The sequence below is a fragment of the Ochlerotatus camptorhynchus genome, unplaced genomic scaffold (assembly GCF_037179485.1).
Source record: "Ochlerotatus camptorhynchus isolate MF236.1 unplaced genomic scaffold, CSIRO-AGI_Acam_v1.1 ptg000353l, whole genome shotgun sequence".
Classification (NCBI taxonomy): Eukaryota; Metazoa; Arthropoda; class Insecta; order Diptera; family Culicidae; genus Ochlerotatus; species Ochlerotatus camptorhynchus.
The window spans coordinates 1,138,838-1,157,311 of NW_027040841.1; the positions used below are offsets into that span (position 1 = coordinate 1,138,838).

Genomic DNA, 18,474 nt, shown 5'->3' on the forward strand with positions numbered 1-18,474 from the left:
TGTAGGCTACCATTTGGCCTTAATATTTCTCCAAATAGCTTTCAGAGGATGATGACCATAGCCCTAAGTGGTCTCCCTCCGGAATGCGCTTTTCTATATATTGATGATATTATCGTCATTGGTTGTTCGATAGATCATCATTTATCAAATTTGGAAACTGTTTTAAAAGCACTTCGAAAGTATAATTTGAAACTCAATCCTAGAAAATGTAATTTTTTTCGTCCTGATGTTACATATTTGGGACATCATATCTCTTGCGAAGGAATTCAACCAGATAAGTCGAAATACTCGACAATTTTAAAATTTCCTACACCAACAAATGCTGACGAAGTAAGAAGATTCGTCGCGTTCACAAATTACTATCGGAGATTCATACCGTATTTTTCAGATATCGCCGCTCCACTAAACAACTTATTAAAGAAAAAGGTCAAATTTGAATGGACTGCAGATTGTAAAAAGGCATTTGAAACCCTGAAACAAAAACTCTTACATCCAGTTATTTTGAAATTTCCTGATTTTAAAAAGAAATTTATTCTATATACAGATGCGTCGAAAATAGCCAGTGGCGCAGTTCTTACCCAAATGCATGGAAATATTGAATTACCAATAGCCTTTGCAAGCAAAAGCTTTACAAAAGGCGAGAAAAATAAATCGACCATTGAACAGGAACTATCCGCGATTCATTGGGCGATAACCTATTTTAGACCATATTTATACGGTAGACGGTTTACAGTAAAAACCGACCACCGTCCACTTGTATACTTATTTTCAATGAAAGATCCATCGTCAAAACTGACACGGATGAGATTGGAATTAGAAGAGTACACATTTGACATAGAATACGTGAAAGGCAAAGAAAATGTCAGCGCTGATGCTCTTTCACGTATTACTATTGATTCGGATGAGCTCAAAAACCTCTCATGCTTATCAGTTCAAACAAGAAATATGACAAGACAGCAAAGAAATCCTAATAGTGACAACACAGATACTGACACACGTGCCACTGAGATTGATCACCTCAGGGCATATGAATCAGTCAATAACTTAGATGCTTTTAATATGCCTAAAGTTATTTTTGATTTTGACAACCACAAGTTAGATATACGACTTCTGACAAAGAACCAGAAAAGAATAATTGCGCAAGCGCAAATATTCTATAACGGTAGCAACACTGAATTGCAAAAAAGTCTGCAGACGATAGATAATATGGCCAAGAAAATGGAATTAAAAACGCTAGCTATGAAAATGAATGATAAAATATTGACCCTAATTCCTCGAGAAACATTCAAAAAAGCATGCAACGAAATGTTAAAATATACGACAATTATACTTTATGTGCCAGCACAAATGATTAATGATGAGGAAACTATACAAAGGATAATCTCTGAAAACCATGACACACCTACGGGAGGTCATATTGGTACTTATAGATTATTACAACGACTAAGATCAAAATATTACTGGACAAACATGAAACGTACTATCACAGAGTATATAAAACGATGTGATAAGTGCATAAAAAATAAACACCGAATTAAGACGAAAGAAAATTTTATAGAAACAACTACTCCGATCAAGTGTTTTGAGCTAGTCTCAATTGACACCATCGGTCCACTAACAAAATCTAAACTTGGGAACAGATACGCATTAACAATACAATGCGATCTGTCCAAATATATAATAATCGCACCAATTCCAGATAAAAATGCACAGACTTTAGCGAAAGCTTTTGTCGAAAATTTGATTCTGGTATATGGTTGCCCGATAACTATAAAATCAGATCTCGGAACAGAATATAAGAATGATCTGTTCAAAAATATTTGTGAATTTCTCTCAATCAATCAAACATTCTCTACAGCATATCACCCCGAAACCATTGGTAGTCTTGAAAGGAATCATCGTGTCCTTAATGAATATCTAAGACATTTCATTAACGATCAACATGATGACTGGGACACCTGGTTGCAATACTACACTTTCTGTTATAATACAACCATACATACAGCCCATAACTTTAGCCCCTTTGAATTAGTTTTTGGCAGAGTAGCTAACACGCCAAGCTCCATTGAAAACATCATATCCATAGATCCACAATATAATCATGATTCATATTTAACAGAATTAAAATACAAAATCCAAGTAACAGCACTGAAAGCAAAAGAATTGCTAGAAAGAAGCAAAACGGCTAGAATAAAAAATAATTCTCAAAACATAAACCCTATAGATGTTAAATTACACGATAAAGTCTATTTGAAATTAGAAAACAGAAAAAAGTTAGACAGAGTATATTCAGGACCGTTTGAAGTTATAGAAGAAAATCATCCAAATGTTACTATCAAAAATTTACTTAATCAAGAAAAGAAAATAGTGCATAAGAACAGATTAATTAAAGCTTAAAATTATGAAAAATGTATTTCCACTATTTGAACAATACATTAAAATACAATATTTAGATTGAAAACATAGAAACTAATGCCATCGCGTAAAATCATCTCACTCAAAAGGGGATGGTGAGCAATACATAATATAAAAATAAAGATAAAAAAAAAAAGCAAGGATAACCGTAATATTTTGTGAGAGGTATTTGAAGTCAAAAATGATCTCATAAAATTCAATCATTTTTCCCTATAGGAGGATGGTGTGACATGTGCATTCCACATGTCATCAAATCCCTTTTTCCCATAGACAATGCTAGCAGGCCGCACTTGTAGCTTTATGCTGAGAAGAGTCGAATTCTTCCATAACCCTCGTCAGTCATCGACCCATTGCACTAGCATGTCGCAATTGGACGTTTTACTGCAAAACAAAAGAATCATATTTCAGAGTCATTATACTATGGCTGTTTCAAACCCGCCGGCAGCGTATGAATGCTGACCGTGTGGTCTCTCCCAAATTCTCACTCTCTTTTCCACTTATGCCTTCTCCATAACCCATCGATTGGTGATTGGTTAATTAATACATAAGACTTCAAGTGCCTCCAAAACGACAGCCTAGGATAAGTTTAATAAATTGAATAAATTCATTCTCATTCTTACCGTCAAGTATGTTACATCGTAAATCTGATGACAATCCCCAGGCAGGGATCCTTATACATCCCATGGAGACATACGAGTTGCAGACTGTAACGTACGGCACTGCTAGCGCTCCTTTCCTTGCCACTCGGGTACTGATCCAACTTGCCGACGACGAAGGTCATCATTTTCCTCTCGCAGCCAAGGCTCTTAAGAAGGATGTCTACGTCAACGACCTCTTTTCCGGTGGAAACAACGCAGCAGAAGTAATCGAACTCAGGAACCAGCTAGATGCACTCCTAGCAAAGGGTGGATTTCAATTACGAAAGTGGGCTTCGAACGACGAAGTAGTACTCGAAGGAATTCCACCGGAGAATCGCGCACTAAAGACTTCCGTAGACCTCGATCGAGATCAGGTCATCAAAACTCTCGGGCTGCATTGGGAACCAGCCACAGATTGCCTTCGGTACAAGGCCGCCCTACCATCTGACACAGCAGAAAAGTCTATCACCAAACGGATTGCTCTTTCGCTGATCGCTCGCCTCTACGACCCCCTCGGCCTAGTAGGCCTCCTCGTAACTGCTGCCAAAGTTTTTATGCAGAACCTGTGGATGCTGAAAAATGACGATGGATCATCGTGGAGCTGGGACAAGGAGTTACCGATCGAGTATCAAACCCGGTTTACCAACTACCAGAAACAGCTACCGAGACTCAACGAACTTCGCATCGACCGCTGTATCCTGCTACCCGAACCAGAATCCATCCGGATCCACATCTTTGCCGATGCCTCGCAACTCGCCTACGGAGCCTGTGTTTATGTCAGGTCAACTGACGCCTCTGGAATGGTAAAAGTTGCTCTTCTCACTGCAAAATCGAGAGTGGCGCCCCTCAAAAGGCAATCGATTCCACGACTCGAACTCTGTGGAGCACTTCTAGCAGCGCAACTCTTCGAGAAGGTGAAATCGTCACTTCAGCTCACACATTACGATAATTCATAAGGACTTTGAAAGAATTTATATAAATTTCTGAAAGGAGATTTCACAGTAGATTTATTTCTTAAAAATTATGAGTAGCGTTCCAGAAGATTCTGACATAGAACAACATTTGCAGATTGCAAAAGTTGACAAAGAATTACGTATTCATTGCTTAGACATTACTTGAGTTTCTCACTCTAATGATTTGAAAATATTAACCCGACCATGAGCTGAAATGCTTATCTAGGGCATTGCAATTTTTTTAGATTTAGAGAATTCTTTAGTTTTTTTGTTTTGGTATCCCGAAATAAGTAAAAGTTCAAAATTAGAAGCTTGATGAATTATCTAAGATTCAGGAAACAGGACTTAGAGTATTGTAAAAGAATTCAAAATTTATATATATATTTTAACGTGTACATGTCCATATTTAAATTCCAAATACTTAAGAACATATTTTTTTAAATCTTTATTTTAGAGATTTAAGCTAGTTCATCTCTTACATTGTGCATGTAAAAACTGTATTTTAGGCTTTAGTCAAATTTCCAGTTAATTCCCGGTTTTTCTCGATTGTGTACGATTCCCGGTTTTCCCGGTTCAGTGGCCACCCTGTATTACTTAAATATAAAAAAAAAACTAGTTGCAGCTAAAGCTATTCCCAATAAACTACGAGGTATATGGGACGTTACAAGCAATCAGTTCAACAAATGATCTAAATTTAATTTCTAGGTGATTCAAACGAGATTTTATGGGAATCGTGAGAAGAATGAATAGCAGGTGCATTTTAAGGAGAATTCTAAGAGAATCCGAACACTTCGCTGACTGTATTCTATTGATTCCTTAGTCTTCCTTAATCTTTACGACTGACGAATCTTGTTATGAAATATAGGCTCTAAAAAATGCGAATGATTTCGAGTTGACGATTATAAAACACCTGGTTTACACGCAGTTCAAATGGAAAGGTTGCCGAAGAAAAAGAGGCTGCCGACGATAGTCGCACTCACCTGAGAAGTTTGGAACTTTGTAAAAACGTTTCAAACACTTTAACTATTTTGTTTATACAACTTCTGCGTGAAGTTAACGATTTAACATAGTTGAAGATGCTTAGTTTCAAATAACAGACTTAAAGTGGTCATGTTATACGATAGATGAGGAGATGAAAGTATAGAGTTGATTGTTCCGACCACTGATTACCACTTTAAGTTTGTTATTTGACGCTTAGCATCTTCAACTATGTTTTCAAACACTTTTTGACTCTTCTGTCGATTTGAATAAATAGAGCAGCAAGATTTTTTTTTTAAATCTTCATTTAAGATATTTTTAGACATAGGCTAGTTCATCTCTAAGAGAGAGAGAGAAGCAAGAAGCATATAAATGTAAACAAACAAATCCGTCATATGTATGCGTGACGCTGAGAAAATGCTAACAGAAGCACGAGAATGCGTAAATTGCCCTATAAGCAGAATTTAATGGGTGTATTCTGCGCATAATTCCAAATGAATACTGAGAAAGATTTAAAAAATAACTTCAAATGGAATTCCGATAAACATATCAAAGCAACCGTATACTGATTATAATAAATACAAAATTGAGGAGAAGAAGATAATCAAAAAATCAGAAGATAATTTTGAGGATTTCCTTAGGAGAGTATAGAGTTAAAAAAAAATTAACAGAATTTCAAAAGAATCTAATGGTCAACAATGTTGTATTCATAGAACCCCACAAATTATATAAATTCTATTGATTCAAGAATTTTCAAATATTTGCTAAATCCAAATTAAAACTAATTATTCATGAATCAAAACTCAAATGACGATTATGACCACTGTGAAGCACCATCATGTGCACTCTAGAACCCACCTTTTTGTTGGCATTGTGAAACAAATTGTTTGACAAGTTGTATCAAAATCAATTCACCTTCCCCAGCGACCATCCGCCCCGCCATATAGTAATAACAAGCAGCGTATTCCCAGTGGATAGGGAGCTCATTAAAATTGTTGCATGTAATATCGCTTGTCGAACGAAATGTGTGTCTGGGTGTGTGTGTGAAAATGTGAGTGCTTGTAGCTGTTCGACCGGAACATAATTTTCCGACAAAAGGGGTGTTTGGGTGTGAGTATCATTTAATTTACATCGAACAAGCAGGCAGCCGTCGGTGGTTCTGAGAGGAGGAGAGCGATCGAAAAAAGTCAGTTGGCCAAACGGCAAACCCCGGCGAAAGGTAATATTTTAATTATTTTAAATGAATGAAATTATGCTTAAATCAGATTTATTAAAATGTGGTTGTTCGCCAGCCGGGGTAAAGTGGAAACGGATCGAATTTTCCCACTTCCCACAGCATGGTGGGGTTGATCCGGTGTGAGTGGTGTGTAATTACAGCTGCCGGGTTTTCGAAGCACATTGTGGCCATTGTGTGCGGTGTGATTGAAATGTTTATGGAATGTCTTTTTATTTACATTTCGATGACATGGAATATTCATATTCGTTTTCGAACCGATCGCAATTGATAACCGAGCGAAAAGGGTGAGTGTGAGCAGCAGCAGCTTGCGGGATTGTGACTTGTCCCAGTCCGGTTTGAATAGGAAAGAAATCAAAACATGACTTCCCGATATTGAGCTATGCTAATTGAGTTGCAGACATTTGAATAGCAAATTGGATTTTCGATTGGATGTTTTTTAATTTTAGGCTGACGGTTGGTGAACCCTTTCTACTGTGGAAGTGATTTTACGTTTGCTGTGCGTTTAGAATCTAGATGATTGACGTTATTCAAAAACGATGCTTCAGACAGTGTCTGTTAGAACGGTAGGTTTTCTAAACAATAAATTTGATTCTACTTACAAGCACCTAATGAAGGCTTTTACCATCTGACAACGGTCAAGATAAGCCATCACTTTATAAACGGTTAACGTAACCCTTCTCATTTTTATTGCAACTGATTTTGATTCTGTTACACCCCTCTGACTATGCTGAAGATTTGCCTGCAGATCCACTGAAACGATTTAATTTTCCTCCCGAAAACATCCGGGCATTGTGTCGAAAAGTCAAAACAGAAATTAATTAATTATTCCTGTGCCAGGCACCAAGAAGACAGGAAGGGCGGAAACTCAAAAGTCACGAGGGATGAGGTCTGCTGTTGCCACTGAAGCCAACCCGCCACGGATCGTCCTCTTCTTCTGACCATCCTGAGCGGCAAAAAAATAGAATCATAAATTAATGAAAAATGATAAAACAGGATAAACACATTTTATCACTCTCATTCGCCCTCTCCTACTCTTAGACTTGGTTCTATTATTATGACCATCATCGACGATTCCCATTAGCATGAATAACGAAAATTTTCATGCGAGTTTTGCTTGCAGTTGACACGTGACCATAACTGATTTGTTTATATTGGCGCTCGGTTTTTCGGCACAGATTTAGAAAGAAAAGGGGAAAACCTGCATGGCAAAGGTTCAGCGGAAATTTTCCACCTATTAGAAGAGGCGAAAATTTATGGCGCATGCCGATTAAATTATCCCTCGGTGAAAACTTTTATTGGAATTCGAGGACAAGTTTTTCCTTGGAAGCTAATAAACTGGCGGCAGACTTGCAGCATACGGAGCAAATGCTGCTGGCTGGTTCAGGTTGTCATGAGGCTGAGCTGAATGGGTATTCGATTCGCTTATTATCGCTAAATGGATTGCAATTGAAATGGGAGCGGGTAGGGCTGTTCGCCGATTGCTGTTTGAACACAGCTGTTAGATGAAATGCACACTCACACTCACAATACAGGCAAATTCAATGATTAGACTGTATTTCTGGACTTAATTCAATAGATATACAATTAAAAGGACCATGCAAAAATTACGTCCTAATGTCATCCAAAATTGCGATCAGCCAGGCATTGAAATTGAAGTATTCCATCCACATATTATGTAAGGGGTTTTGAGTGATTATTTGCCATTTTTTTAGGGAACATTCTATGTTTTTCTTGCAGCGAAGATTTATTGTCCAGTCCGTGTTTTTAGTTACAGGAGCAGAGCAACGGGCAAGCATACAAAATAAGCTTCTTATAGATTAAATTTTCCCCAAAAAGATAAAATGTTCCCCTAAAAGATTAAGCAATAATTTTCAAAATGAGCCAATTTGTTCTTTTGATGCGTATTGAGATGAAACTATTCATTTATTTACCAATTGGAAATACCATACAGAAGAATTTTGTCGAAGACCGCAAGTTTCGTGTCATTTTCCATACAAAATTAAAAATTCTCCCGCAAATTCAATGCGCATCTAAAGTGCATTCGAGAGCATGGGGTTGTAATGTTCTACTGCACAGTGAGCAGCTGTGCAGGGCTTTCCTTTTATCGTTCACCGTTAGTTGTTCGCCTGAGTTCTAGAGCAGACGTGGCAGCAAGCCAGCTGTACACGGCGGGACAGGACAGACGTGACTGCATGTGCTGCGACTTGGTCAGAGTCGTCTACACTCTAAGAACCCGAACTCCTACCTTTGCACAACGAGGGTTTGTGCAGGGCTTATCGACCTCCTGCGACGAGCTGGATGGGGTTCCAGGGTCCTTACTCTGTTGTAGTTCGTTTAGCCGCAATATCTCTCCCTTGGGTTCGATAATTAACGTTTCCAGGGCACACCACGGGGAGACGAACTATTTTATGCCCCATGGGGTTGTAATGTAGACCCACCTTAATGTTGACCACTGAAGTGACCGTGTCAGCTTAGAGTTGATTTCAATTCATCAAATTGTAGAGCAGATTTGGAGTATCCTTCTTTCTTAATGCTTAAGATAATGGGGCAATTAATTTCGGATTTATTAAGTTGTAAAGGTCAAAATAGTAATTTAAAACTGCTCCAATGATACGATACATTATTTAATGCATGTGTACCTAGATGATTTCAGATTATATTCTACATTTTATAAATTATTTTCTGGTTGTTGTTGCTTAAAAAAAAACCGTTCAGCGCTTTGTTTTGAGTGGGCTCGGTTGGTTTTAGCTATACCTTCGAATATTTTTACCAAGATTTAAATTCTGATCGTAAGATACTGAAATTTTACCAAATTTAGAGCGACATAATGGAAAAATTAAAGGAATATTTGAAGCTAGGGATGATTCTTGATTCGTTCTGTTTGAAGAGATATGAATAAATAATACAAATTTTAAATTACATAAAATCATAATTGAAAGTTCAACAAACCGGCTATCCATTTTCAATTAATTTACGTAAAATTTTGAAAAAAAAAATAAACCTCTCTTCTATTAAAAAGCATGAAAAGAATTCTATGCATAACCTATTTCCTTCTTAAACATCTTCTTCTTCTTCTTTACATTTCAAGCTAATTGCTTATCAGATACTTTTAGCTTATGGCGTGCTCTCAACTTAATGTTGTAGCTGATCTTCCACAGTTGTTAATTGAGATCTTTCACATTAGTATACTTGTGTGACAAGTATAGTCATACATTGTTGAGAAATTTTCCAACTCAAAAAAATACTAAACCGGACCGAAATCGAACCCATCCACCGCGGTCTTGCTTTGTAGCTGTACCTTTACCGACTGAGCTAAGGCCATCCCTTCTTAAAGCGTAACGTAATAAATGGATTTACCCCTAACTGCTAAGAAGTCACTGATTTGAAGAAAAAAAAAACCTTCAAACTAAAACAACTTTATAAACTTTAAATTTTTAAAAAATGCATTTTAATTTTGATTCACAATGTTGTTGGTTTTCAAAACACCGGAACCCAGAATCAAGATTATAACAACATCCCGAGTAGCACACTTCCATCGAAATAAGTTGCACACAAGTAACCACAATTGTACAGTGACAAGGGTGCTGCTAGGGATTTGTCATTAAGGGGAAGTTCACGACTCCGAAAAAAATAATTACGTTTTGATTTTTATAAAATTATAGCAGAGTGTGCGCGGCCTTGCTTGCGATTCAATATTAGCTTGAGGTTATGCGCCAATTGAAAAAAAATATATGCTATATTGCACGTAGCCCCCCCCCCCCCTTATATAAGGGGCTACCTTCTATGACCTCCACATGCCAAATTTGGTTCCAATTGCTTGATTAGTTCTCGAGTTATGCAGAAATTTCTGCTTCATTTGTGTGGGAGCCCTCCTTACAGAAGAGGGAGGAGTCTCAAATCACCAGACAGACAGACAGACAGACAGTGCCGCGACGCCGATGCCAACCCCTGGGGCAACGCATACCGAGTCGCGATGGCGAAGATCAGAGGTCCAACGATGCCGGTTGAAATGTGTCCCAGCAAGCTGAAAGTCATCGTGCAGGGACTTTTCCCACAGCATGATCCAACGAACTGGTCACCTACACCATATGGCGAGGTAGATGAAGACAACGTTGAACAAGTCTCCAACGAGGAACTCATAGCAGCAGCGAAAGGATTGAAAGCGAATAAAGCTCCCGGCCCGGATGGAATTCCCAACGTGGCGTTGAAGGCGGCGATCCAGACGTTCCCAGACATGTTCAGGATGGTGCTGCAGAAATGTCTGGACGAGGGTCAGTTCCCTGATAGGTAGAAGGTACAAAAGCTTGTGCTGTTGCCGAAGTCCGGAAAACCACCGGGGGATCCTGCATCGTATAGGCCAATATGCTTGCTGGATACTGTCGGAAAGCTCTTGGAGAGGATCATCCTGAACAGGCTGACGAAATGCATGGAGAGTGAACACGGATTATCGGAGAGGCAGTTTGGATTCCGGAAAGGGAGATCGACGGTGGATGCAATTCGGACAGTGATTGACAGAGCCGAGAAAGCTTCCAAACAGAAACGGAGAGGAAATCGATACTGCGCCGTGATTACGATTGATGTGAAGAATGCATTCAATAGCACCATGGGAGGCCATCGCCAAGGCGCTACATAGAATGAGGGTTCCAGACTACCTCTGAAGGATTCTAAGTAGTTACTTCCAGAACCGGGTCCTGGTCTACGAGACAGACACGGGGCTGAAATCGCTTAGAATCACGGCGGGAGTTCCACACAACGTCACCCTTGTGTCCGGAGTGTGGGAATGTGGAAGAATCAGCAGAGCACGTGGTCTTCGAATGTCCTAGATTTGATGCTCACCCTTAGCACGGAGAATGTCGTCGAAGAAATGTGTCGAGAGGAGGGCACCTTTAACGCCGTCAGCAGAGCAGTAACGCAGATCATGTCAGCGCTGCAGCAAAAATGGCGAGAGGACCAGCTAAAAAGTAGTAATATGCTCACACAAGTGCGAAGTGAAAGCCGAAGCCGAGGGAACTCTCCGTCAGAGTAGGCTGAATCCACCACTGGCGGTTAGCCGAGTAGAACGCGACGCTGGGAGCTAAATGGCTAATGCACGGCCCCATCCGAAGTAATACGACAAGTGGTTCCGGGGAAAAAGGGCAAGGCGTCCAAGGAGGTTTTAGTGCGGTAAGAATCCCACACACAAAAGACAGACAGACAGACAGACAGACAGACAGACAGACAGACAGACAGACAGACAGACAGACAGACAGACAGACAGACAGACAGACAGACAGACAGACAGACAGACAGACAGACAGACAGACAGACAGACAGACAGACAGACAGACAGACAGACAGACAGACAGACAGACAGACAGACAGACAGACAGACAGACAGACAGACAGACAGACAGACAGACAGACAGACAGACAGACAGACAGACAGACAGACAGACAGACAGACAGACAGACAGACAGACAGACAGACAGACAGACAGACAGACAGACAGACAGACAGACAGACAGACAGACAGACAGACAGACAGACAGACAGACAGACAGACAGACAGACAGACAGACAGACAGACAGACAGACAGACAGACAGACAGACAGACAGACAGACAGACAGACAGACAGACAGACAGACAGACAGACAGACAGACAGACAGACAGACAGACAGACAGACAGACAGACAGACAGACAGACAGACAGACAGACAGACAGACAGACAGACAGACAGACAGACAGACAGACAGACAGACAGACAGACAGACAGACAGACAGACAGACAGACAGACAGACAGACAGACAGACAGACAGACAGACAGACAGACAGACAGACAGACAGACAGACAGACAGACAGACAGACAGACAGACAGACAGACAGACAGACAGACAGACAGACAGACAGACAGACAGACAGACAGACAGACAGACAGACAGACAGACAGACAGACAGACAGACAGACAGACAGACAGACAGACAGACAGACAGACAGACAGACAGACAGACAGACAGACAGACAGACAGACAGACAGACAGACAGACAGACAGACAGACAGACAGACAGACAGACAGACAGACAGACAGACAGACAGACAGACAGACAGACAGACAGACAGACAGACAGACAGACAGACAGACAGACAGACAGACAGACAGACAGACAGACAGACAGACAGACAGACAGACAGACAGACAGACAGACAGACAGACAGACAGACAGACAGACAGACAGACAGACAGACAGACAGACAGACAGACAGACAGACAGACAGACAGACAGACAGACAGACAGACAGACAGACAGACAGACAGACAGACAGACAGACAGACAGACAGACAGACAGACAGACAGACAGACAGACAGACAGACAGACAGACAGACAGACAGACAGACAGACAGACAGACAGACAGACAGACAGACAGACAGACAGACAGACAGACAGACAGACAGACAGACAGACAGACAGACAGACAGACAGACAGACAGACAGACAGACAGACAGACAGACAGACAGACAGACAGACAGACAGACAGACAGACAGACAGACAGACAGACAGACAGACAGACAGACAGACAGACAGACAGACAGACAGACAGACAGACAGACAGACAGACAGACAGACAGACAGACAGACAGACAGACAGACAGACAGACAGACAGACAGACAGACAGACAGACAGACAGACAGACAGACAGACAGACAGACAGACAGACAGACAGACAGACAGACAGACAGACAGACAGACAGGGCTACAAATGGTGAGTTGACAACCTAGCTCTGGTTCTCACAAGTTCCTACCTCACGCCTCCCCGTGGTGTAGCCTGGGCAATGTTGTCCTTCTGACAATAGCAAAGTGAGGGGGTGCGACGCGAACACTGGCGCGGTAACCATAACACGGCGATAGAGGAAATGCTTCGTCAACCCGCAGGAGTGCCAACCGGCACATTAGGATCGACGCCAGTAAGATCCTTATTACGGCATACTGGATACGGCATGGAACTATGGACACGACACGGCACAATGGATTGGATACCACGCTACAGGGCTGACAGTCGTGCTATTCTGCTCCCTAAGTAAAGAAGGGTGACACCTTCTTGAAATGGCGAGTGGGCTAATAGTGCGGCTGCCCCCGTCCCGGTAAAACCTTGGCAGGCCTCCGGATACGTTCAAAACTCGTCACCAATTGGTGATTGGTGAGTAGTAGGCTCAGATGTAACATTCCTGACTTACGCCGATCTGGCTCTGAACACGGCCCCCATGAAGGACCGTGTCAACCCTAGCATGGCCTCCCTGCTTGCATAGATAACCATGGGATCACGATAGGAGACTACATACAACGAGTGGAGATAGCGGCCCGAAGGGGGGACCCATCAGAATGGATAAAATTGGAGAAAAAAATAAAAATGAAGAAAAAGAAAAAACCAAAAAAAATATGAAGAACGACGGCAATACGCCAGACAGTGAAAACGGAGGAGCAAACGTGTTCGCAAGGAGTGGGATATTGCAGAGATCACCAGTGTCGAACCTGGGGGTCACTGCGAGTTCCAGCAGCAGCAGTAAGTTTCAAGAAGAGCAGCCAGGCGTTGGGCTAAGCCAGATATTCACACCAATATCCAGTAGTAGCAAATCCCAAGAACTGCAGCTCGGGAGAACCAAAATGACGGAGGTCAGGAGGAAGATCGATGATCTCTATGTGTTCGTGAAGGATAAAAACAACGTACACAAAGAGATCAAGCAACTTGTGACCGGTATCAAATCCGGCATAACAGTGGCAGATCGGGAATGTCAAGAGTGGAGAAAAAGGGCCGAAAATGCCGAAAAGGCTCTGCTGGAGGCCAAGGAGAGCATAAGACTGGCTCAAGCACATGAGACTCCGAAGGGACCCACAAATCCACGTCCTGAAAAGAGAGATAGGGACACGCCAGGAGATGAGGAGGAGCCCAAAAAACGCAGGGACGACGAGGAAGGCATCAAGGAGATGGGAGAAAATGGTGCGTGGCGTAAAGTCGAGAACCAGAAGGAGAGGAAGAAAAAACAGAAGGAAGATGAAGTGAGGAAGAAGGAAGAGGAAGCGAGGAGGAAGGAAGAAGAAGCGAGGAAGAAGGAAGAGAAGAAGAAGGAAGACAGGAAGAATAAGGAGAATCCTAGGCCTCGTAGGGAGAGAAGCAAGGGTGACGCTCTGGTTGTTGAGGCGAAGGACAAAACGTCCTACGCAGCACTCCTCCGGAAAGTGAGAGATGATCCGGAGTTGAAACACTTAGGCGAGAATGTGGTGAAAACCAGGCGAACCCAGAAAGGCGAGATGCTATTCGAGCTGAAAAGGGACCCTACGGTTAAGAGCTTAGCTTTTAAGGAGCTCGTCGAAAAATCTCTTGGCGAGACGGCGAACGTAAGAGCCTTATCCCAGGAGTCAGTGGTCGAGTGCAGGGATCTGGACGAGATCACAACAGAAGACGAGTTGAAAAGTGCGCTAAAGGTGCAATGCAACCTGGGAGACGTACCGATGGCAATTCGGTTGAGAAAGGCGTATGGTGGCACGCAGACGGCGTCGATACGACTTTCTTCGGACGCAGCTAACGAGCTGCTGAAGACTGGCCGAATCAAGGTTGGGTGGTCAGTGTGCCCGTTGAAAGCTATTCCTCGGGTATCTAAGAAAATGGAGAGATGCTACAAATGCATGGGCTTCGGTCACCAGGCGAGACACTGCAAAGGCCCTGACAGATCTGATCTGTGCAGGAAATGCGGAGAGAAGGGGCACGTTGCAAAAGACTGTACAAAGCAACCGAGGTGCATGCTCTGCAAAAAGGAGGACGGAAATGGCCATGTGACGGGAAGTTTCAGGTGCCCTGAGTTCAAGAAGGCGATGGTGGGCCAGCAATAATGAAGGTAGCCCAAATAAATCTCAATCATTGTAACACAGCACAGCAACTGTTGTGGCAGTCAACAACGGAAACAAAGTGCGACGTTGCAATCATTGCAGAGCCATACCGAGTCCCTCTCGATAATGGTAACTGGGTGGCGGATAGAGCAGGAATGGCGGCCATACAAGTCATGGGCAGGTATCCCATACAACAAGTGGTGGCAAGCTCATATGAAGGTTTCGTGATCGCCAAAATCAATGGAATCTTTGTATGTAGTTGCTACGCACCCCCGAGATGGACAATTGAGCAGTTCCACCAGATGCTAGATGGGCTCACCGAAGAGCTCATTGGACGGAGACCAGTCTTCATCGCAGGAGACTTCAATGCTTGGGCAGTGGATTGGGGGAGCAGATGTACCAACGCAAGAGGGTATAGCCTGCTGGAAGCTCTGGCAAAGTTGAACGTCAGTCTGGCCAACGAAGGAACCATCAGCACCTTCCGCAAAGATGGTAGGGAATCCATTATCGACGTCACTTTCTGCAGTACGTCGCTAATGGCAAATATGAACTGGACGGTGTGCGAGGAGTACACCCATAGTGACCATCAGGCGATCCGGTACAGTATCGGCGAACGAACACCGGTGGAAATGCGGAGGACGAAAGTAAGCGAGCGGAAGTGGAAGACGAAGGCATTCAATAAGGATCTCTTCATCGAAGCTCTAAGGGTAGACAACAGCGTCCCGGGCCTAAGCGCGAATGAGTTGACCGAATTATTAGCAAGGGCATGTGACACAACTATGCCGAGAAAACTGGAGCCAACGAACAGGCGGCGTCCAGCCTACTGGTGGAACGAGGAAATTAGCACCCTCCGTGCTACTTGTCTTCTAGCCAGAAGGCGTGCTCAGAGAGCAAGAACAGAAGCAGACAGAGAGGAGCGCAGGGTGGTGTTCCGAGAGGCCAGGGCTGCACTGAAACGAAAGATAAAGCTGAGCAAGTCAAATAGTTTCAAGGAGTTGTGCCGCGATGCCGATGCCAACCCCTGGGGCAACGCATACCGAGTTGCGATGGCGAAGATCAGAGGCCCAACGATGCCGGTTGAAATGTGTCACAACAAGCTGAAAGTCATCGTGGAGGGACTTTTCCCACAGCATGACCCAACGAACTGGCCACCTACACCATATGGCGAGGTAGATGAAGACAACGTTGAACAAGTCTCCAACGAGGAACTCATAGCAGCAGCGAAAGGGTTGAAAGCGAATAAAGCTCCCGGCCCGGATGGAATTCCCAACGTGGCGTTGAAGGCGGCGATCCAGACGTTCCCGGACATGTTCAGGATGGTGCTGCAGAAATGTCTGGACGATGGTCAGTTCCCTGATAGGTGGAAGGTACAAAAGCTTGTGCTGTTGCCGAAGCCCGGAAAACCGCCGGGGGATCCTGCATCGTATAGGCCAATATGCTTGCTGGATACTGTAGGAAAGCTCTTAGAGAGGATCATCCTCAACAGGCTGACGAAATGCACGGAGAGTGAACACGGATTGTCGGAGAGACAGTTTGGATTCCGGAAAGGGAGATCGACGGTGGATGCAATTCGGACAGTGATTGACAGAGCCGAGAAAGCTTCCAAACAGAAGCGGAGAGGAAATCGATACTGCGCCGTGATTACGATCGATGTCAAGAATGCATTCAATAGCGCCAGCTGGGAGGCCATCGCCAAGGCGCTCCATAGAATGAGGGTTCCAGGCTACCTCTGCAGGATTCTAAGTAGTTATTTCCAGAACCGGGTCCTTGTCTACGTGACAGACACGGGGCAGAAATCGCTTAGAATCACGGCGGGGGTTCCCCAAGGCTCCATTCTAGGTCCCACGCTGTGGAACGGAATGTACAATGGCGTGCTGACGCTCAAGCTGCCCAAAGGAGTTGAGATCGTTGGCTTTGCGGACGATGTCGTCTTGACGGTAACCGGTGAGACGCTGGAAGAAGTGGAAATGTTGGCGGCTGAGGCGATAGATACGATTGGTAACTGGATGCAAGGAGCGAAGCTGCAGATAGCCCACCACAAAACAGAAGTGATGTTGGTCAGTAACTGCAAAGCAGTGCAGCGGGCAGAAATTACCGTTGGAGAGCACACCATTGCTTCGAAGCGCATGCTTAAGTATCTGGGAGTGATGATCGACGACCGGCTAAACTTTAATAGCCACATCGAATATGCTTGCGAGAAGGCGACGAAGGTCATCAACGCAATAGCCAGAATCATGCCGAACAATTCTGGTCCAAGCAGCAGCAAGAGACGTCTTCTGGCTAGTGTTTCCTCATCAATACTAAGGTACGGAGGTCCAGCCTGGATTGAAGCGCTGAAAACGAAGCAGAACCAAAGGAAATTGAGCAGTACGTTCCGGCTCATGGCCATGCGAGTCGTGAGTGCGTACAGAACCATTTCGATGGAGGCAGTATGCGTTATCGCCGGTATGATCCCAATCGGCATCACCTTGGCGGAGGACTACGAGTGCTATATGACGAGAGAAACCAGAGGAGTACGAAAAATGGTGAGAACGGAGTCGATGGCTAAGTGGCAGCAGGAGTGGGATGCAGCAGAGAACGGTAGATGGACACACAGGCTAATACCGACTCTTTCGACCTGGGTGAACAGGAAGCATGGAGAAGCCAACTTCCACTTGACGCAGTTCCTGTCTGGTCATGGCTGCTTCAGGAAGTACCTGCATCGGTTCGGACACACAACGTCACCCTTCTGTCCGGAGTGTGGGAATGTGGAAGAATCACCAGAGCACGTGGTTTTCGAATGTCCTAGATTTGATGATGTGCGAGAGGATATGCTCGCCCTTAGCACGGAGAATGTCGTCGAAGAAATGTGTCGAGAGGAGGGCACCTTTAACGCCGTCAGCAGAGCAGTAACGCAGATCATGTCAGCGCTGCAGCGAAAATGGCGGGAAGACCAACTAGAAAGTAGTAATGTGCTCACACAAGTGCGAACTGAAAGCCGAAGCCGGGAGAACTCTCCGTCAGAGTAGGCTGTATCCACCACCAGGGATAACCGAGTAGAACGTGACGCTGGGAGATAAATGGCTCACAAATTGGAGAGACGATCAGCGAACTGGAAGCGCCAATTAGCTGAGGTAAAGTGAGGTGCGTAATGCACGGCCCCCTCCGAAGTAATACGACAAGTGGTTCCGGGGGAAAAGGGCAAGGCGTCTAAGGAGGTTTTAGTGCGGTAAGAATCCCACACACCGTGTCACCGCGACTGTGCGCCCAGTCGTCAAGCGGTGGCACGATGGCCTTTTTGAAGGTTTCCTCCTTGCCAAAAAAAAAAAAAAAAAAAAAAACAGACAGACAGACAGACAGACAGACAGACAGACAGACAGACAGACAGACAGACAGACAGAC

The 18,474-nt window shown here is 43.7% G+C and overlaps 1 protein-coding gene across 1 annotated transcript; it reads left to right on the forward strand.

Moving 5' to 3' along the window:
• Window positions 1–3,097: 3,097 nt before the first annotated feature.
• On the forward strand, window positions 3,098–4,009 carry LOC135709181 (uncharacterized). Its single transcript, XM_065231404.1, has one exon. It carries the CDS (start codon window positions 3,098–3,100, stop codon window positions 4,007–4,009), a length of 912 nt encoding a protein of 303 aa, XP_065087476.1.
• Window positions 4,010–18,474: the final 14,465 nt, after the last annotated feature.